We start from the raw sequence: 26,744 nt of genomic DNA, 5'->3' as shown, positions 1-26,744 counted from the left end.
ATTTAATCCATGGATTGTTTCTTTTATTGACAAAATACATCAGTTTTAACAATTTTATATTTATGTAATTTTAGAACACGTATGAAAGCTCCAGCGGAAGTTCAATGAGGAAGACTGGGTGATCACTTCTCTTTTTCATCATCTCTCTCTCTCGGTTCCCTTGATCAATCTCCCTCGTCTCTCAATCAGCTGATTGTGGTCGGTTCTATCACTCTGTGATCTCCATGAGCCAATCAGGTTGTCGATGTCCAAAGTTTAAAACCGGTGTCTATCTGCTGCCATGTGTCATTTCAGTTAGATCGTCCACCTCATCCACCTCCAAGTCTTCACCTCATCAGCATCTTCTTCATCATCAGGACTGCAAATGAGACCATCAGTTCAAGGAATGCTATTTTTATATACTTTTTCTTAGTGGGTAAACTCACCAAGGAACAACAGCTGGCGTAGTAAAAACATTACCGCTTTTTTTCCAAAGGGGGTGCAAGAATTAACACAAACTTAAAGTTCCGATAAATATGTACTTCGATTGGTCCCTCCTGACTGAAATGGTGATCGTCAGTGTAGTATAGTTCATTTTGTGCATTTGTTTTAAGAACGTTTTTGGGCCGGGCAGCGTATATCACTCTTACATTAGCCTACTGAATATATTGGCTCCTTATTATTACTTAATGTAAGATCTGATCTTTAATTTTTTGTTACCTTTGTGTTAAAAGTGCTGCAGCTCAATTCTTCAATACATTCTTGGTAAAAACAATGTTTTTCTCAGTGAGGCCCTCTCCTGGTTAAATCAGGTTATTTTGTTTCATTCCAATGCATGTTTTATGCGTCACTTCACTCACACTGATAATTAAAATTTTTACTTTGTATTAATAAACTGGTGATATTCCACAATGTTTTAAGTAACCTTGTTATTTATTTAGAATAAGTAATTTCACACCAAAGTCCTTCAGATGTAACATGCTCTCATTAATTCACCTTCCAACATGAGAAAAATTTAAAAAGAGCGACACCAAAATTCTGAAGCATTTTCATCTGATTAGTTAACACAATTTCCTTGACAGAAAGAGTCTGCATTTGCCTTACATTTCTTCCTTTGACTGCATAAAAACAGTTTATTTTTTCTCATTTGAGATGATTCATTTTACAGCAAGATGGGGCCCTTCACTTGTAAACAATGTTGTGGGTTTTATTAGTGAAAGGATGGTCCATGAGTGGGAACACAATTAGTGTGAGAGGTCAGGATCAAAGTGCAGATTCTTCAACCCATTTTTAATGCAAAAACCAAAAAATACACTTTATTCTCAGTTTCTGCACAGTCATTGTCATGGTACTAAAACATATATAGCCCTTAATATTAACAAGAAACACTGTCAGCAATAACTTACTTGAACTTGACACTTTGTTACAAGGCTTTGTCAAAGACACTTGTGCCTAAAATAACTTTGCAAACTGACTTTTGACCACACAAAAGTAATTATCTTTCTTGATTGTATAAAGTCGGTATGTAAAAATCACTTTACCAAGATTATATTACGATAAAAAAATAAAATACAAAATATATACAGTATATACAGGACTTAATCCAACTGAATGATAATTTAGTTAACAAAAAACATGTCAAACCATACATCAATATTTTTTACAGGATTGAAGATCGCTGAACCAATTTACCGGTTTCCCGGATAACAATAATAAATGTAGTACGTTTGAAATCACTACAACTGTTAAATAACTGGTTTATTGTTTTGCGCTTGAATTAGCACAACTTCAGTTTGTCCATCTGACTTTTTCCAGGTCAGACTGTAAAGGTTGTGCTTGAAGAACACGTCAGGAATGAGTCGAAATCCATAGTAAAAATTCCATTACTTTCAAATGCACTGTCTGATGTTGTATCTGTAGGAACAAGGGAAACATGTCATTCCTTTTGCACTGTACATTACCTTTAAACCACTACAGGTTACCCTACACACAGTAAAATAACAACCAATTTTCTGTGAGTTTTGGCTGTTTTTTTGGTCCAATTAAAAGGTCTGGATTTGAGGAATTAAGCATTGATATCAATCACCCTAATTAAACATTAAATATGTTGATACAATCTCATAATTTACATCTTCAAAAGGGAAATGTTAATGTTATTTGACTAACTGAATGTATTTGTGCAGAGGTCTCTCACCAGTTACAAAAACAGGGTAACGTGCAGATATATTCTGGACCTGCAAACGGACCAAACAGGTGAGATAGTCAGGCTGATCTTTTGACACAAGATCACACTCATGGTAAGGTAAGACTTCCAATTTTCCAGTTTCTTGGCACCATTGTAGGAAGTGCTTCTTCTCTTTTGCCTCTGCACTCCGCCTGGATGGGAGGAGCAAATATAAAATTATGCCAATGTTAAAAAAATATCAAGTGCTTCCATTTTGAGCCCGTACCAATCTGGTTTTAGGGCAGGCCACAGTACAGTCTCTGCTGTGACTTTGGTTGTAAACAACATTGTTAGAGCATTAGACAAGAAAAAGCACTGTGCAGCACTTTTTATTGATCTTTCAAAGGCCTTTGATACTGTTGACCACCATTTGCTTTTATAGAGGCTGCATGACATTGGCTTTGATCATTCTGCATGTAGCTGGTTTAGGGATTATCTTTCCGATAGACAGCAGTCAGTTAAACTGGGAAGATACCAATCTGAATTCTTAACTGTTACAAATGGTGTCCCACAGGGCTCAATTTTAGGTCCAGTTCTTTTCACAATTTATATAAATAACATTGTTTCATTGCTAAAAAAAAAACTGTCACGCCCATCTATACGCTGATGACACAGTACTGTATTGCATTTCCGATTCGGTGCACCAATCTATTCAGAACCTACAAAGCTCTTTTAACACTCTGCAGGACTGTCTAGTGGACCTCAGGCTGGTTCTAAATACAGACAAAACCAAATATATGCGTTTCTCCAGAGCAATAACTACAAATTTGAATGATTTTAATATTTTTACAAAGAATGGATTTTTAATCGGAAGAGTCACAGAGTACAAATATCTCGGCATCTGGTTAGATGATAAACTCACTTTTAATTTTCATATAAAAAAATATTGTTTGTCGACTACGACAAAAAATTGGCTATTTTTATAGGAACAAAACCACCTTCCCTTTATTTAGTAGGAAAAGGATTATTGAGGCAGTTTTCATGTCTGTCCTTGATTACGGTGATGTGGTTTACCGGCATGCATCACATTCATGTCTTAAACTCCTGGACACTGTTTTCACTCTGCTTTAAGGTTCATCACAGGAGATACTTATGACACACACCATTGTCTTTTATATGAAAAGGTTGGGTGGTCCTCCCTTAAAGAGAGACGTGACGCACATTGGCACATTCTTCTTTACAAAGCCTTGACCGGGAAGCTTCCTCGTTATTTAACAGAAGTGCTGCAAATTTCAGATGGGCTTTATCAGACCCGCTCCACTGACATGCTTATGCTTTATGTCCCACAAGCCCGGTCTGAGCTGGGAAAGACAGCTTTTAGCTTCAGTGCCCCTGACTCCTGGAACAACTTACAGCAACAAATTAAACTAAATACCTTCATATCCTTTAACCAATTTAAACAAACTATCTTAAATCTGCCAAACTCTACCTGTAACTGTTTTAATTAGGCTATATTGTACTTTCACCCATTTCATTTTAATTGCTGCCACTCTTCACCACCGTGTAAATGTTTCAATTGTTTTTCTCTTCACCTGTTGTTGTGTATTTGATGTATTTGCATTGAATATTGTTTATGTATTGTTGTTTTTCCTTTGAATTTGTTTGAACTTGACGTCATTGTAAATGAGGGTCACCCCTCAATTGGTCTCTCGAGGATAAAAAAAAGTTAAATGAAATGAAAATGAAAAATGCAAATACAGAAGAGGATACATGGCAAAACATGGTTGTCAATAAGAGATACAGTGGGCAAATGTACATCCGACAAGTGTATGTATACAGTAGGTATTAAATACAAACATATACCAGTTCAACTTCAAAAAATGTGTCTCGATGATCCCTGTTGGAAGTGTAAAAATGAAGTGGGTACTTTTCTTAAATGAATGCGGTGGTGGTTTCATAAACCATTGCTGGACTCTCCACAGCTTGGACCTGCACCGAAAGGCTTTATTGGTGGTTCAAGTATATTTGCAGTCATGACATCATCATCATCATTCTTTATAATTTGTGGGACAGTTTTTTCTCACCTTATTTGTTTGTCTCTTTTGATTTGTATCATCTCCTCTTATTTGCCCAGACATGTTTTTTGTTGTATTTGTTCTGTTATTTTGTGGAGACGAACAATGTAATCCATCATCGCAGCAGTGCTCATTACAATACTTGAATAAAGACCACAGCAGAAGCATGCCTACAACTGTGAAAAGGTGATCATACACCTTGCGCAAAATAATGAATTCAAGCATCTGCTCGTCTGTCCCTGCAAATGACAAATAGGCTACAGGACTAAAATTGATATTACACTGGGCAGCATAAATAATAAATAGCATTTTGATTAGATCTATACAGCCTTTAAATCTACAACGTTTAATATGAATATTTGGATAAATATTCTGACCTCGATTTTTCAAAGAACTTTTAAAATTATAAAATAGTATACTTAAATTTTTGGGGATTTTTTTACCACAATGTCAAGACCTTTCTGCAATGCATTGTAGTTAATGACATCGGCGAAGTCTGCACCCTCAGTGAACGTCTGCACAAATTCTACTTGAGGCCACTTGTGGACTATATGAATTGTTGTTTTGGACAACCCTGATGACTCGCAGACTTCCCAGGGACAAGCCCGCAAAGTCAGCAAGTCCACTGAAGTATGCACGTTCGGATTCAGCCATATTGTAGTGAGTTGACTCCTACCTTGCATTTTCTTTCAGTTGACGGCTGTCTCTGTAGTGCAACATCCATTTCCACTTCCCAGTTCTGCTCAGCTCTTGCAAGATTTCTGAAATCTTTTTCATGTTGCCTTAAAATAAAAAAAAGTTGATATCATGAGTATAACTGGAATTAACTATTAGATGCTAACATTATAATGCTGCGTTCCATTTACATGGATAGTCAGAGGTTGGAACTGGGAGTGACGTCACATCTTGAGTGGGAATTTAAAACACATTTACAGGAAGGCATGTACATTCGCCTTGAGCTTTCGTTTTAAGAGCGTTTGCCTTCAGGAATCACCTTGGCTTAGCCTTAGCCATCGTTAGCAATACCAGTTGATAACAACGTTCTATGATGTGGGAACAAATATTGTAGCAACGGATCTACAGATAGAAAATGAGCAGTGCCATGTGCACATAATACAGAATAAAATGTTATATTCAAAGTTTTCACTGCTGTTCATGTGCTCGGCAGCCATGTTGGATGTTGAACTCGGGGTTGCAAGGTTTCTCTGAGTTTCCTAGTAAGAATTCCGACTTCAGGGGGAGTTCCATTTGAAATTTCCGACTGGAAACTCAGAACCTCCGACTCCCCAGTACAACTGGAATGCAGCATTATATCTCAAACAAGAAAAGGCTGGTATTCAGTTAAACGTGCACATACAAAGGCTGAGGGGCTCCAGTACTGCTCTGTCGAACATTATAAATCCACCCCTCGTGAAGAGCTCCTGATGGGTGAGATTCACAACATCATCTGGTTCATCAATCCCAGCAAACTGCACACTTGGAGACTTCCTCAGCTGGAGCAAATGTGGGACCTGAGATAATAGAGAGCCGAGTTATTCATTCATTATTATCTATTAAGCCCTGTCATGATCTTTATCATGAGCTGTTCACTAACCTCACAAACATGCTCTGCAATGTCTTCATTTCTGAGGATGATGAGTAGAGATAGAGCACTATTCTCACCAAGGAAGAACTCGGTTGGCTGCACAGCAGTATGACCCTCTGCCTCCAACAGTGCCTTTTTAAAATCAAAGAGAAAATACCAGAATTTGAGAAGTCTGTGACAGTGACCTCTTACCTTAATGAATATCAAACAAAACCAAAAGAAAAGTAATAACATTACATAAATGTAAAGATACATTACATTTCAACAGACAATTGACATTAACTTGTAAGCTAATGTATGGAATATTTGGAAATACATCTTGGGTTAATATAAGATGAGATAGTGTCTCCTTTAAAAACTCTCAATATATATTTTCATGATAACATACCCAACAAGTATTTTTGTTATGCAACATTCACCACAATAGGCTTTAAAAGGAGCTGCAAAATATTTTGTAGTTCCATGATGATAAACATAGGTTGTGATCAGTGTGCATTTAAAGCATTAAAAACAGAAGATTTCAAGGTGTCAAAAAATTAATCCTAATGGGAATGATAATCTCTCCACCATCTCCTGCCATTAATCTACAGTACATACTCAAGATTGTTTAAGAGATACTTTAAACTAAATATGGCTTAAGTTACAGCCCTTTAACCATTACAATATCTTTCAACATGACGCATCCTAGACAAGTCTTTGAACAGTTCACACATATCGATCAAAACTCATAGGAGCGTGCACCAATTTCTCTATGATCTGGGGCCTTTGTCGTTGATGACATAAACCTGTCGGCGAGGGGGTAAAATCTTGTATCGTGAACTTGGCTTAAGAAGGAATTGGCCAGTGTCACACAGCACTCAGGAATCACTCCTGCTTAGACGCAAGCAGTCACTCCACAGTAGTCTGGATTGACTTGTTTCGCCAGCGTATATCAGCGTGTATGTCGGCTACCAACGGAACTCTCCCTCTTCCTGGCTTTCCCGTATTGAGCTCCCCCTCAAACTCGGAAACAATTCGCTCACAGCCAACCTGTGTGTGTCTGACTGTCAGGGCAGCGCCGCTCTCCCCCACACACACACACACACACACACACACACACACACACACACACACACACACACACACACACACACACACACACACACACACACACACACACACACACACACACACACACACACACACACACACACACAGAGGGTGTGAGAAGTCATGTAACTGTAGACAGAAATAAAGTGTGGAGATACGCTGAGGATACGCAGCCTATTAGCTTAGCATAGCCACTTCATTGTACAACTTCCCCCGGGGCAGAAATACCCTCATAATCTCTGGAAAATGAAGCGTGGGGGTTTGGATTGAGCAGCGGACCTTATAACCAGCTAGATTAAGAGCCGCCGTTACTTTTCTTTGGTGATTTACGGGACATCGGGCCAACATCATGAGTTCTGTGCCCAAAAACTATCCTTGGCTGGCATAAGGTCAGATCTGTTGACGTGTAGGAAGCCCATTGACTCAAATTCTTGATCTAGGCTGTATACAATGTTCTACTAAGCCCATCCAGGTGTCACCAGCTAGGCCACTGTGCCCGAAGAGAGGCATAGTAGAGAGCATATCCTCAGCTGTTCTTAAAGCCCTGAGCAAAATGCACTACCGCTAGCGCCATGATCAAGTCATGAAGGCCTTAGCAGACACCAACTACAATGGGATCAGCCACAGCAAACGCATCATTGTATTCTTAGATAGGGAGCAGCCAAATACAGGTGTCAGGACCAACTCTACTGGCCTATTCACAATCAAGCAAGAGAGGAAACTAAACGTTGACTTTGGAAATAACTTATTTTCTCAGAAAACATGGCGAAAACAACCGTGAAGGCCAGACATGGTGCTAATCTTGAACCTCCAAACAAGTCACATCTAAGAACTCATTGTCCTGAGGAGGCTAAGGAATGGAAGAGGGCAATGTAGAGCAGGTGGATCAATTCCACAGCAATGGGTGACGAGTGACACGTCCATCAAGGTAGGATGTGGTGGGTCTGCAGCCCAGTCCTTATGCAGTGCTTATGAAAAAGGCCAGCAGTTAAAGAGCCATCAAATGTGTCACTGAGGTAGCAAAATTATTTTTTTTGTTCACTAAGAACCACTCTACCATCTAAATTGGTAATCTCGCCTGCAAACTGAAGTCATAGTACACTTTTCCCCAAATAAGGTTTGTCTGATCGCTGGTACAATAGGCTAAGGCAGTGGTTCTCAATTATTTTCTGTCATGCCCCCCCTAGGGGACAGAATTTTTTTTAGCTAATATTTATTTATTTATCTGTACAAAACCACTGTATGAGTTTCTGGCACGAGCATTCTGCATACAATCACCTTATTATCAAATTAGATAACAAAAATTAGCTGCAAAAAAATTCAAAGTTCAGTTTATTAGCTCAATTTGTAACATTTAAACAAGACTACTCAGTCTGTGTGAATCTCAGGACAGAGAAACAAGAGCAAATGATTCACTGAGGTTTGCATTTCATTCAAAACATTTTAAACTGTAAACATAGTTAAGGTGGTGTTTTTTAATTTTTTTTATCATAGGCCAATAGGCCTTCTGTGATGTGATAAACAATAATTCATTAATGTTATTATTAGTCTACTTGCTTGATTTATTTTAAAATAGCCTACAGAGACACGTGGACATTTAGTTACTGCAAATCGCGGCCTTTCGCGCGGATATGACCATACACAAGCACACATCACCCTTGCTAGCACTTTAAATTTTTTTTTTTTTTGGTCAGTTGGAAATCAAGGCAGCCCGCGCCCCCCCCTGACAACGCACGGAGCCCCCCCAGGGGGGCACGCCCCACCATTTGAGAAGCACTGGGCTAAGGTGTAGGACAGCTTAACGTTAGCCAGCACGTTAGTGGGCTAACGTTAGCCTTACAGGCAGCCAAATGGCTTTGCAGTGAGCAGCTTCTCAGTGAGCAGCTTCTTCACAAGTGTATCACTGTAACTCTGAGTAAGCTGTGGAGGAATACTCCCAAAGCATGCACAACAACCATTTAAATTTTGCATAAATTGAACAAATATAAAATGGTAATTTGTTTTATATTATTAAAGTTTGGATTTCAATAAAAAGAAAGTTCCCAGAATTTTTGTGAATGCTGTGAATCATAATCTCGAGGAAAAAATTTAAATCTGCAAAAAATCGGCATCGGCAGGTAAGACACTTCGGCAATCGGGATCTGCCAAGAAAATTGCAATGATTGCACCCCTTGTCATTATAGGGAAATTACAGTTGTTGAGTGTCATTGTCAAATACATTTTTGATAGTGTATTAATTTAATTATCTTAGGAATGAAGTCTATACACAGTATAGTTAATATAGTAAGTAGAAATACTGCATTGGAAGTTTAATGCAAAATCATCTTACCTTGGTTTCCTCAAAGAAGGTATCATCGGATGTAACCAATATGTAGAATCTGTACTTGGTTTTACAGGATTTCTTAACAACTGAGTTCAGATTGTTGCGAAAACTCTGATCCATCTCTCTCTTCATTTGATCACAGAAGTCAAAATGGTTACTTGGTTCAGTCTTTGGGTAACCTCTATCCATTATGAGGTGCTTAGGTCTAGTTGGGACCTTTTTGACAGCACAAACATCATTCATCGTTTCCTCATACCGCCTGGTACATTCTGCAGTCACACCAGAAACTCCAGCATGTTCCAGTGGGTTACCTGTTCCTTGAGACAATTTTGGAGGATGCATTTTCTTTTGTTCCTCCTTTGTGTCTGCGAGGTCTTTCCTATCAGACAGGTCCACAATGATTTTTTGTCCAACAAGTGAAAGTGCATCGAAGTGATCAACTGAATCCTCCTGCTCCTCTAGACTGGAAAAGTGAACAGTGACAGGACTTGCGCAGGACAAATTTAATTTGTTGTGTATGTCCAGTTGATGGATGGATCCAGTCTTACTCCCTTTCAACACCCGTTTCATGTTTTCTGAGAAAATAAGGCACTCCTGTTCCACTGATGCCCGGGTGAGATCATCTTGTATGCACCTCTGAGAAAGCTTCTCCAGAAAAGTACAAGATCCTTTCTGGCTGGTGTTGTAGACTGTACATGTGAGGGAACTATGAGGTCCCAGGAAGAGGCTCTCATCTATTATGCTTTCGTCTTTGTAAGCCGCATGAGAAGTTGATGCATCTGAGCAGTCATTCTGATTAATTTCAATACTATCTTTAGTTGTTTTCCCATCTTTGACAACTAAACAATTTGTCATGCAACCTTGGTTTTCATCAACAAGTTTGGAGGAACTTGTGGCAGACTCAAAAGACTGAACAAGGAGAGATGATGGACTCTTGAATTTTGAAATGTCATTTGATGACCAACTGTACTTTGAAGAAATCTCAATGGCCTCTTGCTCATCTTTTAACATTTCAGAATTTCTCTTGAGACTTCCTGTCTTTTTCTCATTGAGCATGGAAGTGGGTTTTGTATATGGGATTTTGGAGGTTTTAGTATGTATTGGGGGAACATTTGAAATCACAATTTGATAGTTTTCGAATTGTCTGTCTTCAGAGATGCAATCTGCTTGAGTTTCATCACTCTTAGATGGTTTCACAGCCATGACAGGACGCTGACTGTGTGAACGTGCTTCATGATTTAAATTGGTTGGTGATGATGTTTTATGTCTATCTTTATTAATGTTTGCTTTATTACCTTGCAAACCCCCAGTGGAAGGGAAAGATTTGTGGGAATGACCATCTTGTCCTACAGATGTTTCCTGTAATTCATCTGTTATTTCCAAATCGTGTTGATGAACTTTTGAGTCAGTTTCGTTGAGCTGCAATCTAACACCAAGTACTTCCTCTAATTTGCTTTTGAAAGGTGATTTGATAAAGTGATCCGATGATTCTGTGAGCAGTTCTTGAGAGGTTGAGGCTGACGCCAGTCCTGTTTTTGTATTGCTTGTGTTCTGGTATTTCAGGTCAGCTGAGGTGTGACTTGGGGTTGAGCAAGTGGACATGTACTTGCCGCTGTCATTAGAGGTTTGATCAAGTGAGTGTTTCACATTAAAAGTTTCAATCTGGCTGGATTTGCCAATATGGCTTGATTTGTAGAAAAACTTGCCTATACTTTGTAGAACTCTCAGAGTCCTTAGTTCAAGATCAGGGTGAAGACCATGATGAGGTTTGGGATCACCGTTTACTGTAGACTCTAGACAATTGTTTTGTTCATTAGGCATCTCATCACCTACAGATGTTTTGTGAGTGTGAATACTTTTGCAGGTTTCACTACCACTTAAGGCAGAAGTGCTACTACCTGGGCTAGAACCAGGTAAGTACTCATATGGCTTCTCATCCATAGTTGGGGTAGGGCATCGGCCGTCAGACTCGCTTCCCGATCCCTCTGACTGCTTGGTTTCACTTACATCAATAAGTGATATGGGTATTTTGCCAGTAGGCAGTTCTGTCTTTTTACTGTAAAGTTGAGATTTACAGCATACCTCTGTAGGTAGGACAGTTCCAGGGTATGCGTCTTCACTGGAAAATGGCAATTCGTTCTGGCCTTGAACTTCTCCAACCTCATCTTGTGAGTGTAAGTCATGTGGTGGTGTGGTATCACCTCCCGAGATGTCTATTCCAATAAATGGAATTATAACTCTGCTCTGCATGTTTTCTGTTCCCTCATTTGTTTGGTCTCCTTTGAGATCTCTTTCTTTAGTCAAAGCCACTTCATCTTCACACTTTTTTCCAACCTGACACTGAGGTAAAAGAGACGCATGAATTGGTTCTTTTTTAGTTGTGTTCTCAACTTTTTGCTCTCCCTCAACTGATTTGGTATCCTGATATTCATTATCATCACTACTTAGATTGACGTTTGTTATTAATTTGTTTTGGTTTTCGGTGTCAACATTGTTATCTATCTGGGGATTAGACCCATCTGCACAAAACTCATCCAATGAACATGTGGTCTCATCAGACATGGGTAATGCTGCCTTCTGATGATGTGCCTCATCTGCTAAAAAAATACTGTTTCCTGCCATTTCCTCAACTGCAGGTTCACTGTAAACAGGCTCCATTTCTGATGGAGGATGAGTTTCTTCTGAAATGGCAAGATCATCAGTCAATACACTACCACTTGCAGACAGCTTCCTTAACTGCAGATCGTGACAGCCATGGTCTTTGTTGTGTACTTGAGGTGGTCGCTCATTCAATGTTACTTGGCAATCACCCTCTGTGATGGAATTCCTCTTTACCGAGTCTTGGCCATTACACATTATTGCTAATGGTTGATCACTCAAATCACTGTCAGCTTCCACAGCTGAAACAGAATGGCCTCTCTCTTCAAATACATCTTCTTTTCCAAAGTGATTTTCTTCCAACAGTTTCTGTTCATTTGTTGTACAACAAACCACATCTTCATTAACATTTTGAACCTTGCCTGAATCCTGAATCCTTTGAGGATAATTTCCTTTAAAACCTTCTCGGCATGGTTTCTCTTTAACTTCCAGGTTTTCCCCCTCCATTGATTCAATTTCATCATGCTCGATTGAATGAACCACTTCATTTGCTTCTTTGTTGAAGTCTACCTCTTCATCTGTCATGGATTTGGATGAATCTATTCCAGGTTTTTCCAGCAAACTCATCTCTGTGTATTCTGGATGTTCACTGCCATGCTTCATATGCATTTTGTCATTGTTGCATCCATGTAAAATGTTGCCAAATCCTGAAGTGGTTTGATTATTATTTGGCAGCACGAATACATTTTCCATCTCTGCTTTCTCAGGAATTAATGTTATATCGCCTTTAAATGTTGGTAGATCACTGTGCTTCCGTCGGCCATTTTTTGGTAAAGCACTCGCTTCCTTGGTGCTTCTGACATCATTCACCTCATTGACATTCTCCTTGGAGTTTGCCCTCGTTTTGTTACTCTAAAAAAGATAGAAAACATTATAAGGATATATTATAAAAACTTTCTTTTATTCAGTGAAAACAGACTTCTTTCCACTTCAGGCTCCACGTCAATGAGTCAAATCCGTTGTAGCTACCATGCATTACATCAGGAGCATATGCACTCCATAGGAGGAACATGAACATTAGTACACACAGTAGTGCTACACGATTTGGAGAAATTGTATGATTGCGATTATAGTGGCCAATATTGCAATTTGCGATGAGATATATAATAAACAATTAGTATTATGGTTCTACTTGCTTAGTTTTAAAGGAAAATAAGAGAACATCGATAGTTTTGAAACAGGTAGGCCTATATCCCAATTTAAAACAAACATTAAGAATCATTTAAAATATAAAAAATAAAGCTTGTAGTTCTATGTTCACTAGCCTTCTTTCTTCAAAGTAAAAAGATTATAGTTTAAAAAATGTAATAAAAAATGTTTAGGACTTTTGCAAATTACGAGCTTTCTTTCTGTTCTTTCACCGCTTAGTCCCAGAGTCCCACACGGAAGACGCTAGTAATGACGAAAGTGCTGCGCAGCGGAGCTAGGCAACGCTAGGTTCCGATTTCTGCTTTCAAAATAAACGTTTTGCCGATTTTGCCAGTTAAATGATTTTAATGTTGAAGTTACGCTGTAGGAAATGTCCGGTTTGAAATAACAGTAACTTAACTGTGAGCTACATGTATAGTTTGTGGTGGTGTAGTTTTTCTAATATTACCAGCATGTGAAAAAACTACAACATTTGCCAGGCAAAAAAGAGTGTTAATCTTGCGATAAAAAAATTAACGCCGTTAAAATGGGTTTGCGTTAACACCGTTAGTAACGCGTTTAACTGACAGCACTACATTAAATGCATAATAGTTTGTATTTGATTTAACTTTGAGACATAAGAACCAAACCTGAGATGTGCTTGTTTCCTGTAGTTCCACAGCGGACTTGAGTGTTGTCACGGTTTCACAATCTTTCTTCTGTTCACCAAACACAGAGGTGTCTATTTTGATGACTTGTGGATCTGAAGTGACAATCTCTGGATTGGGGCTTTTCAGTGACAAGTCAAGAATCACAGATTCATGGTCCAAGACAGAGTTGTCTTTTTTGCTAAGGTCCAATGCTCTTGAAAGTGAAGGGTCAGAGATGTCCGTTACACTCAGGGGAGGAGCAAATGAATTGACTTTCAGATCAGACTGAGATGGGGCTGATACCATTCCACTGGACATTTCCAAAAAATAACGCTCTTCTGAACATAAGTGTGTTAAGTTGGAGTCACAATTAAAGAATCTTGGTGTTGACCGGCTGTAGAACAGACCTATCCACATGTGGACAATGAGCCGCACCTCTTCAATGGTGTCGTGAATGGAGAAATCCCATGGGCTATTGAAGACGTAAAATGTACAAAAGTTAGTTCTTCCAATTTAATTATTATAATGTAATCTGAATTTAAATTCCATTTTACAGCACATTTCCTTCATTTGTCAACTTGTCATGAACATGTAGCACTGAAATGATTTGCAAATACATATACATTTTTTATTTGATCATATATCTTTAAAAAAATCTACATACCCATGCAAAGCTCGGTTGATAGCTCTATCCTTTGAGTCACTTGTAAACTTGCTGTCTAGATTGAAGTCATACTTTTCTTTCCATTGCTTTGTGACTTGGATAGATCCATCTTTGCTCACAAAAGTACGGGAGTGCCTGAACTTTCTTTTGTGCACCATGTTTTTTGGGTGGTATTCTGGAGTCCTGTGGTTATGCTCACTTCTTTCTTCTTGACCAACAGAGGGGTGTAGTGTTTTAATTCCATCGCCATACATTGCCTGGTGATGGTTTAGCAGCCTTGTAGAACCACTCAAAGGGGATACCTGGAACGGTGTACCTGACAAACCCAGTAATGAGGAAGATGGAGGCAATGAGTAAGCATGTTCTATAGATACCAAACCAACCAATTCAATGCCTCCCATAAGATGGCTTGGTGAAGGAGACTCGAGAGGCTGAATGGGTCTACCAGCAGGTTGTCTAAGCAGAGCATGGAGAACTGACTCTTGTTCAGCACTGCTAACTTCTTTTACAAGGTCACATTTCTTCCAGCTTGTCTCAGGTTCTCTCTCAAGTGCTGGGTCTGGTTGTTGTGGAATCTTTTCATTACTGGTATTGAGTGCCAAGTCAGCCAGTAAGTTCAAAGCATCTGCAGATGAGCTAGAACTGTTAATTTTTCCCTTAACCTTCTTCCTTACAGAATCATTTCTAGTGTACTCTTTGAATTCGAGTTTTTCACTTGCCAAACAGGCTGGGGTTTGAAAATGCAACCACCCTGTGAAGAAAAAACGGAGGGGGAAAAACAGAAACTGCATGAAAATAAAAAGTAGCATATTGAAAGCATTTGAAATATACTAACGCATTACTATTAGGAACTTATCACCAAAATGTTAACCATGCCATTGTCTGAAACCATGGGATTGGTTTATTAAAAGGTGAAGTGAGCGATATATTTATGTTAATATGAGTGTTAAATCGCTCTATATTCATAGTGATCACTTTTATAGTGTGCGCGTTTCTGCATGTAATCGGCAGATACACTTTTCTTGTATCCCACAACCTGATATCCAATCAGAAGAGAGAACGCTACAAACAGGCACGTCTCTCTGCCCGTGCAAGCGCAGAGAGCGACAGAAGGGTGAATGTTTATATGCCTACAATGGCGGAGCAGGTAAAAATCCTTCTCAATGTCTGTTTTGATGGTTTTTAATCATGTTTTATTGCACTTACGGATCTGCGATCATACTAGATGACTTGCTGCTTGAAGACCGCAGTGCATTAATGTGGTGACTTAGGGACGAGTGAGGGGACTGCTAACTGCAGTCACTGACAGGAAGTTAGCTAAAAGAACCGTTTCGCTCACTTCACCTTTAAGCTAATAAAGCCATGATTGGATGCAGATTCATACGATTGGCAAAAATTAAGCAGAAGGAAAAGAGAAAGCAAGCTAAGAACCAGAATTAATTAGCAAAGCAAAGTTGCAGAAGATAAAGAAAGGAGTCAGTCAATTTCCATATCATGCTTAAGAAAATTTACACATTACAGCCAAACAACTTTTTTGAAATCTCAGAATTTTGAAATATGACTTACATTTTTGTTTTACATATTCTTCAGAGATGGCTTGATGCTTTTTCAGTGTTTTTATTCGACCACTTCTAAGAAAAATTGAAGGAGGCTTTTGTATGATTTGAGATTGTTTTCCAAAACTGGTTTGTTCTTGTGTCTCTGATGAGTCTTTCCTTTGACGAGTATCCTGACCCTCAGTTTTCTGTCTCTTATCTGGTGTCTCTTTTGGGGTCAGGCCTAGGGCATATGCAAAGACAGGGTCAACTGACAGCACCTTTGAAACTTCCATGACACCCTGGTCATCCTGGAAATTGGTAACTGCAACATCACCCTTAAGCATCCCAATGTCTGAGTCAACTTTGCTCAACTTGAGACGAGGCTCAGTGTTTTGGTCAGTATCTGCAGTCATTCCCTCTGATAAAAGTAGACCTGCTTTTCTCTTCCCCCTTAGAAGAACTGATTTTAGTTTCATCAGGAGAAGTTCACCCTTGGTTGCACACTTTCCTGGGGTGGGGGTATCATGCGTTTTTTCTTGAACTGCTTCAGATGGAGGAGTGCCAGTGCCATCATTCGTTGCAGAATGCTCCCTCTTCTCTTGATTCAGAGACAATGAACCATTGCCATCCCCTAACTGTCTCAAAATGCTGGGATCATGATTAAAGTGGCTGACAAGGTTGGTTTGAAGATTGTTTACTCCATCCTTGGTTGTTGTGGCCTCTGCCGTCTCTGAAGCAGTGCTAGATTCTTTCTGCATTTCGATTGTGTCATGAGCTTTCACGGAAACATCCACCAACGTTTTTTCAGGGCACTGTTCATATATTTTAGATGGAAGCTTGTCCTTTAAAGATTTAATCTGATCTGCAATATCAACCGAGCCATGAGGAACCAAGATTCTCCCACATTCACTGATAACTGGCTTTAAGTCCCAGCGCTCCATTTTCTTTCTCTGAGGACAAGTTTCCAGTTCCATTAAGATTGTGCTTTCCAAACTCTGCTGTCCATTGTCTGATTTACTCTCCTCAGCTAATGCTAGAAGAACCGTAGCAGACCTCAGTTTTTTATTTGTTGATGATAGTTTTCCAAATATGCGCTTTCGCCTTCGTTCTTTCCTCCAATCAATATTTGAAGGAATACTCAACTGTGGGCGGCCTGAGGATTCTTTGGTTTGGGCTTCCTTCCGTCTTTCCAAGTTGTCATCCTCCACTGGTATTTTGACAGATTGAAAACTTGGAGTCTCAACGCAAGCTCTAGATACCTTCTTCCAATGTTTCGAGTAGTATCCCCTGCGTTGTTTCTTACGTTTCCTTTTTGTGAGATTTGGGACCTCAGCGCCAACTAAAACGTTTTTGGTTTCAACAGTCTCAGCATTTGGAGAAGTCACTCTAGTCGATAATTTAGTCGTTGAAAAGTCTGAGAGCTGAAAGTCATTATGGTTTGTTGCTGCCTCAGTGTTGATAACAATTAGACTCTCATTAGTGACAGTTCGCTCTGCAGAAGTGAAGCTGACAATCAGCTCTGCAGGAGGATCTGATGTAGAGCGTCTTTGAAGATTATTTGCCCCCATATCATCAGCTCTGATCAGAATACTCATGTCTGACTTTTCAGTGTCTTTGGTAGCATCTCCAGCCTGCAAATGATCTAGTACAACATTTTGAGACACAGCTATTAAATCAACTTGTGCTTTTGAATGTGTTAAACAACTGTCCACAACATTTGTTGTAAATGTCTCTCTTGTCAACTGATCTTCTGACCCCATTTCAACAAGATTGGCTGGTGCCTCCTCAGGAGATGACAGACAGATGTAGACATCATCATCAAGGTCTTCCATTCGTGCCTCTTGTCCAGCCACCAATATTTCTGAAGCCTTGGACACTAGCAGTTGATAAGAGACTGGTTTGCTCAAGTATGACTTGAAGCCCTGCCAGCCCCTGGTGGTCCAGTCCGGGGATAAGTAGAGGTGCTTGTGGGCATCCGGCACATCATAGTGATCTGGAAAGATGCTGACTTCCCTAGAGGGACTTAGTCCCAACCCAGGATTTATCAGCGCTGCGTAACTCTGCATTTGCTGCGCCAACACTTCACACAGTTCCTCACTTGGGTCAATGGGTGTTTTCTCAACTTCACCCTCTGCATAACTTAGTACCGGTAGGACCCGCAGAATTTCTGATGACATGGGAGGCTTTCTCTGTCCAAATTTTGTGCCTGTGATAAATCAAGAAAAAGCACTTGATTAATCTCTGCTTTTGTGGTCAGAACATGTAATCAATGTTTTAAAAGCAAAAACTAACTAGAAATGCCTCTGAGCATGGCAAATGTAATTACATTCAAGTAATAAATATATCTCTCTGTTACCTCTCTGTATAACTCGTGAGTCTGGAAACACAAACATGCCTTGCAGGACCTCAGTTGCACTTTCTGTATAAAACAACAACAACAAAAAACGGCATGTAGTAGTTGACATGTTAAGGAAAATAGAATGGAGCACTGACCACATATTCATTTTCATATCTTACCATCATATTTGAGGAAATGGGAGGAGTGCAACAGGATAAGAAAACCACCATCATTCAGAGGAACTGTTAGAGCCTGTAAAAAAATGTGTATGTTTGTAAGGTAAGTTTTGTGAAACAAGCAATATATATCATGCAGTGCAAGCTCATATAAAATGGTGACCAACTGTTTGGATGCATACAAGGGCTGAATTCATTAGTTGATCATTTAGCATTGAATTAACAATCAATTCATTGTTTAAGTTATTCTTTAATTTAAAATAAACAATCATTTGCTAGTTTACTGCATTTAATATCATTATAAATGGAATGATTTAGATTACTGAAGTCCACACAGCATACACTTTGGGCTTTTTAACATTTTATAGAATCAATGACTAAACCCTACAGTCTCCAAAAGGTCGATAATAAACAGGAACTCACAATATCTTTTTTCTTGATCTCCAACAGAAGTAAAGAGAGGGAGCTGGTTTGTGCTGCCTCAGAAGAAAACAACTCACACAGACTGCAGTATAAGCTGTCCAGCAAGACTGAAAGACACCAAATAAAAGACAAATTGATCAACATGTTCAATAAATCCAAGAATTATGATGAAACATTCCTTGTAAATGTAAACCCTTGTGTAATAAAAAGTGTTTTTGTAACATTGTCTAATGGCGCACCTTCACCAGAGAAGAATGTTTCAAAGACACCTCTTGGCAACAGACGTCTCAGATCTAACATGGAAATGGCATGGTCAACTTTCACCACCGGTGGCCTAAAAGAAAGAATAAGACAAAGCATAGAAAAAAGGTTATATAATCTAAATGGTCAGTCATTAGAATACTGCTTTTATTTGTATTTTTTGTTCAACTTACAGTTCTGCAGGGATTGAGGCCACTGATGTAGACCTCAGCTCAACATGAAACAGCTGGGTGCCTATTTGAAGCAGACCCCTCCACGGACAGTAATGAGAAACTAGACCAAAGGAAACCCCATAGAATTTTGATTAATTCAATTGGGTGTATATGGCTACAAATTAATGAGAAATAGTCTAATTTAAATGTATATAGGTGTTAATTTCTCTTTTTACTGTGGCTGTATATTTGTTTTTGATGAAATATTTTAACAGTCGTCCAAATTAGATGTGTGTAGTGTGTATTGTGCTGAACTACCTTCTGCCAGGATTACTGTATTTTATGTATTAGTCACAAGTAGCGTTTCACTACTCACTCCTAACTATTATTAACAACTGTAAACAGTGGAGACAGAAAACAGGCAGTATTGCGTCACATAATTTGCTAGCCCGTTTAGCCTGCTGATAGCGAAAATGGTGAGGGTTTTTATGCTTACATTAAAGACCAACTTCACCAGTGGAAATAAGAAGGTGTATTGAACTAAGGTCCTATGTAGTATAAATGTGCAAATATTTTAGAAATCGGTTCATCCTAGCCTGAGAAAAGGCAGAAAGACTGTTTTATGGTCTCTAACCCTACATTAAAATATAGAGTTAGGATAAACAGGACAGCTGGGCCAAGGGAAGACTGAGGAATGACTGAGGGAAGAAAAACCTCATTCATTATATTATAATAGCGATTTTATAATGATAGAACGCCTGTTCCATATGGGTGAAGTATTATTCCTTTAAGTTTTGGTGTGAGCTGAAGGCTTTTGCGAGCTTATAGCGTTTGTAGAGACGGAGTACAAGCCACTGCGGTGAACAACAGCCACGAGAACGGAAAGGATGTATGAGGAAAACGCAGCTAATTTGAGGGCTGATTTGCAACACGTGACGCGCTGAAGTTCAAACCGAGCATCAGAATGGGGAAGAACGGGGGTTTAAGTGACTTTGAACGTGGCAAGGTTAATGATGCACGGCAGGATGGATCCATGCTTTCATGTTGTTTACGCCAAATTCTGACCCTACCATCTGAACTTTGCAACTGAAATCGAGACTCATCAGACCAGGCAATATTTTTATAATCTTCTATTGCCCAATTTTGGTGAGCCTCTGCAAATTGTAGCCTCAGTTTCCTGCTCTTAGCTGACAGGAGTGGCCCCTGATGGGGTCTTCTGCTGCTGTAGCCCATCTGCTTCAAAGTTGGTCATGTTGTGTGTTCAGAGATGTTATTCTGCATTTCTTGGTTGTAACAAGTGGTTATTTGAGTTACTGTTGCCTTTCTATCATCTCGAACCAGTATGCCCATTCTTCTCTGACCTCAACAAGGCCTTTTTGTCCACACAACTGCTGCTCACTGGATATTTTTCCTTTTTCAGACCATTCTCTGTAAACCCGGTATTAACTTCAACAAGTTGTCCTGTCCAGGTTTACATGCTTAATGCATTGAGTTGCTGTCATGTGATTGGCTGATTAGTTATATGTGTTAACAAGAAATGTAACTTGCATAATTACATGTTACTTACCCTGTTTCTTGACCTCACTGAAAAGAGAAACCAGGAAACAATCAATAAATGTTCTTAATTTGTACGTGTTTTTTTGTCAAGCTTAACAGCAAAGCATGTGCTGTTGTGGCGATTGAGTACCTTTCCTCTGGTGGTTCTACGAGTGTTGCTTTGGTATCCAGATATGAAAATGATACGATGGCGAAAGGACAGGCAGCGCTTGGAGATTGAACCGTCACATTGCTTCCATCATCTAGAAGCTCATACATATAATACTGCAAGGACAAAACAAAAATACAATTAGATGGCACCACCACAAAATTACTACAAGTGGCACATGAGACCATTCAGGGAACTTAACCCTTGTTTCCACCGAGCGGTGCAGCTCAGTTTGGTGCGGCTCAGCACGCTTTTATTTGTGTTTCCATGAACAAAAGTTGGGTAGCATCCCAAATTAAGAGAGGAGAGACCGACTTGCAAACTGGGTGAGACTTTCTGGCACTGTACTGAACTAGTTTGATTCTTACTTAAAAGGACAGGGGCTACTATGTGTCTATAGACAATTTCACACATGAGGGGACAAATATTGCATGCGGGGTTCCCCAAGGTTCCATTCTGGGGCCTCTTCTGTTTACCATCTAAATGCTCCCATGAGCACAGATTATGAATAATAACAAATTATGCAGAAGACACACAAATTACATAACCATATCACCAGGAGACTTTAGTCCGACAAGCACTGATTAATTGCATTGATCAAATCAATGATTGGATGTGCCAAAATGTTCTTCAATTAAACAACAACAAAACTGAATTAATTATCTTTGGTGACAAAGATGAACAATTAAAGTCAGCGCACAGCTTAAATCTGTTATGTTAGAAACCACACACCAAGCCAGAAATATTGGTGTAGTCATAGACTCAGACTTGAATTTCAAAAAACACATTAAATCAATTAGTAAGTGAGCCTACTACCACCGTAAAAACATATCAAGAATTAATGGGCTGATGTCGCAGCAGGATTTAGAAAAACTTGGCCATGCATTTATCATTAGTAGACTTGACTAGTAACAGTGTCTTTACAGGCCACGTAGACACATAGCACACATGACCCTGACCAATCAAGCCTTCTTGAATCCGTCCCCTCTCCCTCCCTAGTTGCAGAACGGATGCTGCGGGCGGGGCGCCCCTGTTGTTCTCCTTTTCCTTATATGATAAAGAGGGGCGCGGCACTGCTGCGACCCTGCAGTTACACTCTCTCCTGTCCACCCATGTTATTGTCGCTGTCATTATATGTTTCTTGGCGAGGTGTGAACTGGAAGGCAAATTTCATTGTTCTGTAACGGTGCATATGACACAAAATAAATCTGACTTCTGACTTCCTAAAAAAATCAATCAGACAGCTTCAGCTAATTCAGAATGCTGCTGCTTGAGTCCTCACTTGGACAAAAAAGGTGGTAGAAACGCAAGTCAGATCTAGCCTAACCGATCTGACTTGATCTGAGCCACACCGAGCCGCAGTCAGGTAGGTGCATTTGTTGTTCTTGAAAGTTGTAAGAACTTCACTTTATTGTTATGTTCATCACCACTTGAATTCTTCTTCTTACCTGGGTTCTTTCAAAGGCCAGAAATGAGCTGGTTTTGGCAGATACTGAAGGCAACTGTTCCGACACATGACAGTCAAATTTCACAGTGGGCGCAGTGAAATTGTGGGTGTAGTTCTCTACAACCTTTTTTACTCTACCCTGTTGGCAACAAAAGAGGACAATTAGGACAGTTTATTCATAAAACATTCTTTGAATGAAAACACAATGGCCACAAACAGACAAAATTCTTCCTTATTCTTTTTAAATACCTTTGTCAGCCTGATAATGGCAATGTATCCAGATTTACCATGATACCAGCGATTTAGATCCAAACAGTCAGAGTACATTGATATATAAACACCTAAGTGAACACAGAAAACCTTCCATTAATGTGTGAGTTAAAAAAAAAAAGACTCAGGATGGGTTATTGATTAAGATCTGAGGACACCATAAACTATTTCAATGTTTAACTCATATCTTGAAAATGACTTTGCCGACACCTGACACACCTACAGCAACAGGGCCACACCCTGGAAAAATGAATGCGTCAAGGACACAATACTGTTAAATAATAACCTCCCCAACTGCAGCTTCAAAGGAAACCAAACAGTATTGCACCATGTTTGTTACCTAAAAATTTCCCTATGCTTACTTGCAAGTGATTTAAATTGCAATTTGTGGCATCCGAATATATCCAAAATTAAATAAGGCTTCATTGTCAATACTCTTTAATACACTTTTTTGATCCACATGGAAAATGTTGTTCTGCCAGCAGCAAAAAGTAGCTTTAATGTCCACTAGATGCTATATCCGTATTACTTTCAGTACTTCTAATGTATATTTGTATGGATTTTTAATAGTTTTATCTTTATTTATTTAAGCAAGATAAATTTTTTTTCTCATTTGCTTTATTGATTGACATCAGCTGGATATGGGTTTGGTGTTGCTGCTCCCTCGGTAAAAGCCGCATTTATAACCCTTTTCATGTACAACATTGAGTATTTTCTGATTGAGGGAAGATAGGAAACCTATATAAGACATTCAACTAAGTTCTCCTATTCATGGAAAACTACAAGCTGGAAATCTGACAAAGGAGGTAGAGCAAGCCAATAACAGGTTCAGCAGGTTTGGTTGGTCTTTTATGTTCCTTCAACAGTGTTCTTTCAAGGTGAATAAAGTTACCACAAACAATCAGCAGTACAACAAGCAATACAACCTTTCCACATGTCTCCTTAAACCATTGAGAAATGCAGTCCTCATGTTTAGATTTATTAATCACATCTTTCATATTTGACAACATCTCTTACATGACCTAAAACAGATCCAAACTGGGACGGATGTCAAGAACTGAAAAAATAAAACAGATTAACTCTGTGCAACATTGCTACATTTAATTACATGTGACAAAGAATAGAGGCACTGCAGTTAGGTTTCATACTACCGTAACAGAAAAACAGATCTACAGAAAGGACTTTGACCAATGTTTATGTCTGATAACTTATCACACAGCTAAGAGTGGGTAGACGGATATTAGATAAAAAATTTTGAGAGGCACATTTCAAACTTGAAGTTTTAAAGAAGAGAAATTGAAGGGAAAAAATTTGCAGAAAAATTAGATGCGTTTTCAATGTTAAGTGAAACAGGAAATACATTCTGAAACGATTGCCTTTCTGCCGTCAACATACTGCACTGGGAACTGTTGTGCTTCAAAATACAGTTTCTGTTTCACAACAGAAATTCTTCCACTTTCCATTTGTATACATTCATGCAATCAACTTGCTTTCACTTTCAAAGGCAGGGGAGCACCAGACACTCAACATGGACTTTTCCTTAGCTTGATCTGCACTACATAGTTTCAGTACAGGCTGCACGTGCATGGACAATGCCCTGGATACGGCCAATAAGGTAATTAAAGTAACAACATGGGATAAAATCCTTAAGGCGTAATACTTGCATGTTGTAACTAGTTAAATGTAAGATCAATAGTTGTGTACAAATCTTTACATGGGTTTTTCCTCTTTGGAAATATGACCTCTTTATTTGTCATGGCAGAGCTACACAAACTAAAATGTCACTGTGATCTTAAGGAGCGGAGGGGGGGTATAAATAATCATATTTTACCTTTAGAGGAATCTCCCAGGGTTGTGCAAGTGCTGTTTCCAGTTTGTACACCAGTTTCTCCAAGTGTATTAGCCTTTAAACAAATATAAATATCAGCACAATTGGTAGATATGTTGGAACAAGTATTGGATAAGTGTGCAAGTTTTTCAAGTCTTAACCTTGTTGACATCTTCAAACAGCAGAAACCCAAAGGACTCCTTGAGATCCTCCTCTGAATATCCTGCTTCCCTTCTCTTTGTCCGGAAAGCATTGTACTGATACAAAAATAAAGATGGATAAGAAAAAGCAAGTTTGAGAGATCCCAAATGTAATTTTCATTTTAAAATACACAATGTAGGCCTACAAATGAAGTCCCAGAGTAGGCTAGTCACTGCTAAAGATTTAAAAAGTTATAAATACAATATTTATAGACGAGCAGAAAACCCTGTGCAGCCATTGATTGAACGTCAACTGATCTAATGTTTAATGACATGTCAATTGTGGGACATACAGGAAGAAGATTTGTGGACCAACCTTTTCTTCCAATTCCGGATTCTTAATCAAGACAGCCGATTTGTATCTGAAGGATAGCTTTGACTCATCATACAAGTACGCACTTTTCAGTGGAGCCAAAATGTTGTTTTTAAAGACGTCAGAGGTCTCTGACACAGGCTCTAAAACACCTAAAAGTGGACAAAAATGACAAACATGAGAACGACATGCAAGCGACATAAGAACATTAAAAGGAGAATGCATTTCTTTCTCTCCCTGTTAGGAAAGTCCTTCCGAGTTATTGCACAAGACTGAGACTGTTTGTACTTTCGGAGACGACACCACATTCACGCATTCCTTTAACGTCTAACCATGTAAAAACGGCAGGTCTATATCTGTCAAACAGGCTCAAGCGTGGAAGGGGGAAGATATCCAATAAGCCTACATATTTCCTAAAAGTGAAAGTTACACGAGGGAGGAGGACCGTGGACAAAAGTTCGTCACCTTTGCTCGAAGCACCACCATTCCGAATTTCCATAGCTGTGCACTTATGAAATCTGTCGCTCTCCTTTTGCTCTCCGTTGAAAACTGTAGTCTCTGGTTTTAAGCATGACATCTGAGTCATAAAATCCCATGTAGCCTGTATCCAACGAGCCTTTTAAAGTAACTTGAGCTTTCGTCGCAGTTTCAAAAGACATATTCAGGCGACAACCAGGAAGTTCAAAAATAACCGACAGTCCAAAGGTCCAAACGCGCAGAGAGAGAAAAAAACATTGAAATAAATCCACTTCTTTTCGCGTTTTTTCGTATAATGAGTCCGTTAAACTGTTAATACTATTTGTTGCCTCAGCACAGGACCCGTCCTCTTGTATAGTCCTCTGACGAAAAAGAAACAGAAACCTATCGAGGCGAAAGCATCCATCTTGAAAGTCTACACTAAACTGTGGCGTTGGAGAGGGTGAAGCTCTGCTGAGGCTTGTCTGCGCCTGCGGTTCACTTGCGGTGTGTGTGTGTGTGTGTGTGTGTGTGTGTGTAGGACTATTTCCTCTAACTTTTCAGGCGAAGGACTTATAGCCAAAAATAAAAATAAATTGTTGACCGCTAATCTCCCAAAATGTCCCAGAATAAGCCTGCTGAGTAAAAAGCGATTTTTGGACCCGGCCCCCCCAAAAAATATTATTATTATTATTATTATTAAATTATATAATTATTATTAAATTTATTTAAAAAAAAATTACCTGACCCTTTCTACAGCTAATGATCTATGTTGTCAGCTGATGGTAAATCATTTTTGACATAAGAAGAACCCTAAATAGCAGGTAGCCTACTTTGATGATTTGTAGTTACACATTCTGCACAGAAGGTGGCAATTGCCGTTTGTAGTGGTAGGCCTACGCGATTGGTGTAGAACCATGGATAGTACTGTATATACAGTCCCCTTCAATAGTATTGGAACGGTGAGGCCAATTCCTTTATTTTTGCTGTAGACTGGAAACATTTGGGACAATAGCTCAACATTTCAGCTTTCATTTCCAGGTATTAACATCTGGATCCAATACACAACTTAGAAGATAGCATTTTTTGAAAAGGAACGCCAAATTTTTAGGCAAGCAGAAGTATTGGAACAGGTAGAATTAAAGTGAATAAACCGTAATATTTTGTCGCAAATACTTTGCTTGCAATAACCGCATCAAGCCTGTGACCCATTGACATCACCACACTTTTGCATTCTTATTTTGTGATGCTTTTCCAGGCTTTCACCGCAGCCTCATTCAGTTGCTGTTTGTTTTGGGGGGTTACTCCCTTTGGTCTCCTTT

General features: G+C 39.2%; 1 protein-coding gene across 2 annotated transcripts; it reads right to left on the bottom strand.

Moving 5' to 3' along the window:
- Positions 1-1,242: 1,242 nt before the first annotated feature.
- On the bottom strand, positions 1,243-25,850 carry tasor2 (transcription activation suppressor family member 2). Of its 2 annotated transcripts, none has more exons than XM_080027473.1 (22): positions 25,432-25,850; positions 24,970-25,118; positions 24,615-24,710; positions 24,457-24,529; positions 22,605-22,696; positions 22,357-22,494; positions 20,891-21,024; positions 20,771-20,787; positions 19,225-19,324; positions 19,030-19,124; positions 18,791-18,897; positions 18,371-18,443; positions 18,210-18,272; positions 15,882-18,059; positions 14,316-15,066; positions 13,652-14,123; positions 9,222-12,725; positions 5,813-5,935; positions 5,576-5,729; positions 4,895-5,000; positions 2,174-2,355; positions 1,243-1,893 (listed from the first exon to the last, which is right to left on the bottom strand). In XM_080027473.1, exons 1-22 carry the CDS (start codon positions 25,550-25,552, stop codon positions 1,796-1,798), a joined length of 8,826 nt encoding a protein of 2,941 aa, XP_079883599.1. In that variant the 5' UTR covers positions 25,553-25,850; the 3' UTR covers positions 1,243-1,795. The 2 variants fall into 2 exon arrangements, with proteins under 2 accessions (XP_079883599.1, XP_079883600.1); XM_080027474.1 differs by having other exon boundaries at positions 14,316-14,631.
- Positions 25,851-26,744: the final 894 nt, after the last annotated feature.

Source organism: Ammodytes marinus (genome assembly GCF_949987685.1).
Source record: "Ammodytes marinus genome assembly, chromosome: 5".
Lineage (NCBI taxonomy): Eukaryota > Metazoa > Chordata > Actinopteri > Uranoscopiformes > Ammodytidae > Ammodytes > Ammodytes marinus.
This window is presented reverse-complemented; position numbering and strand designations above follow the sequence as displayed.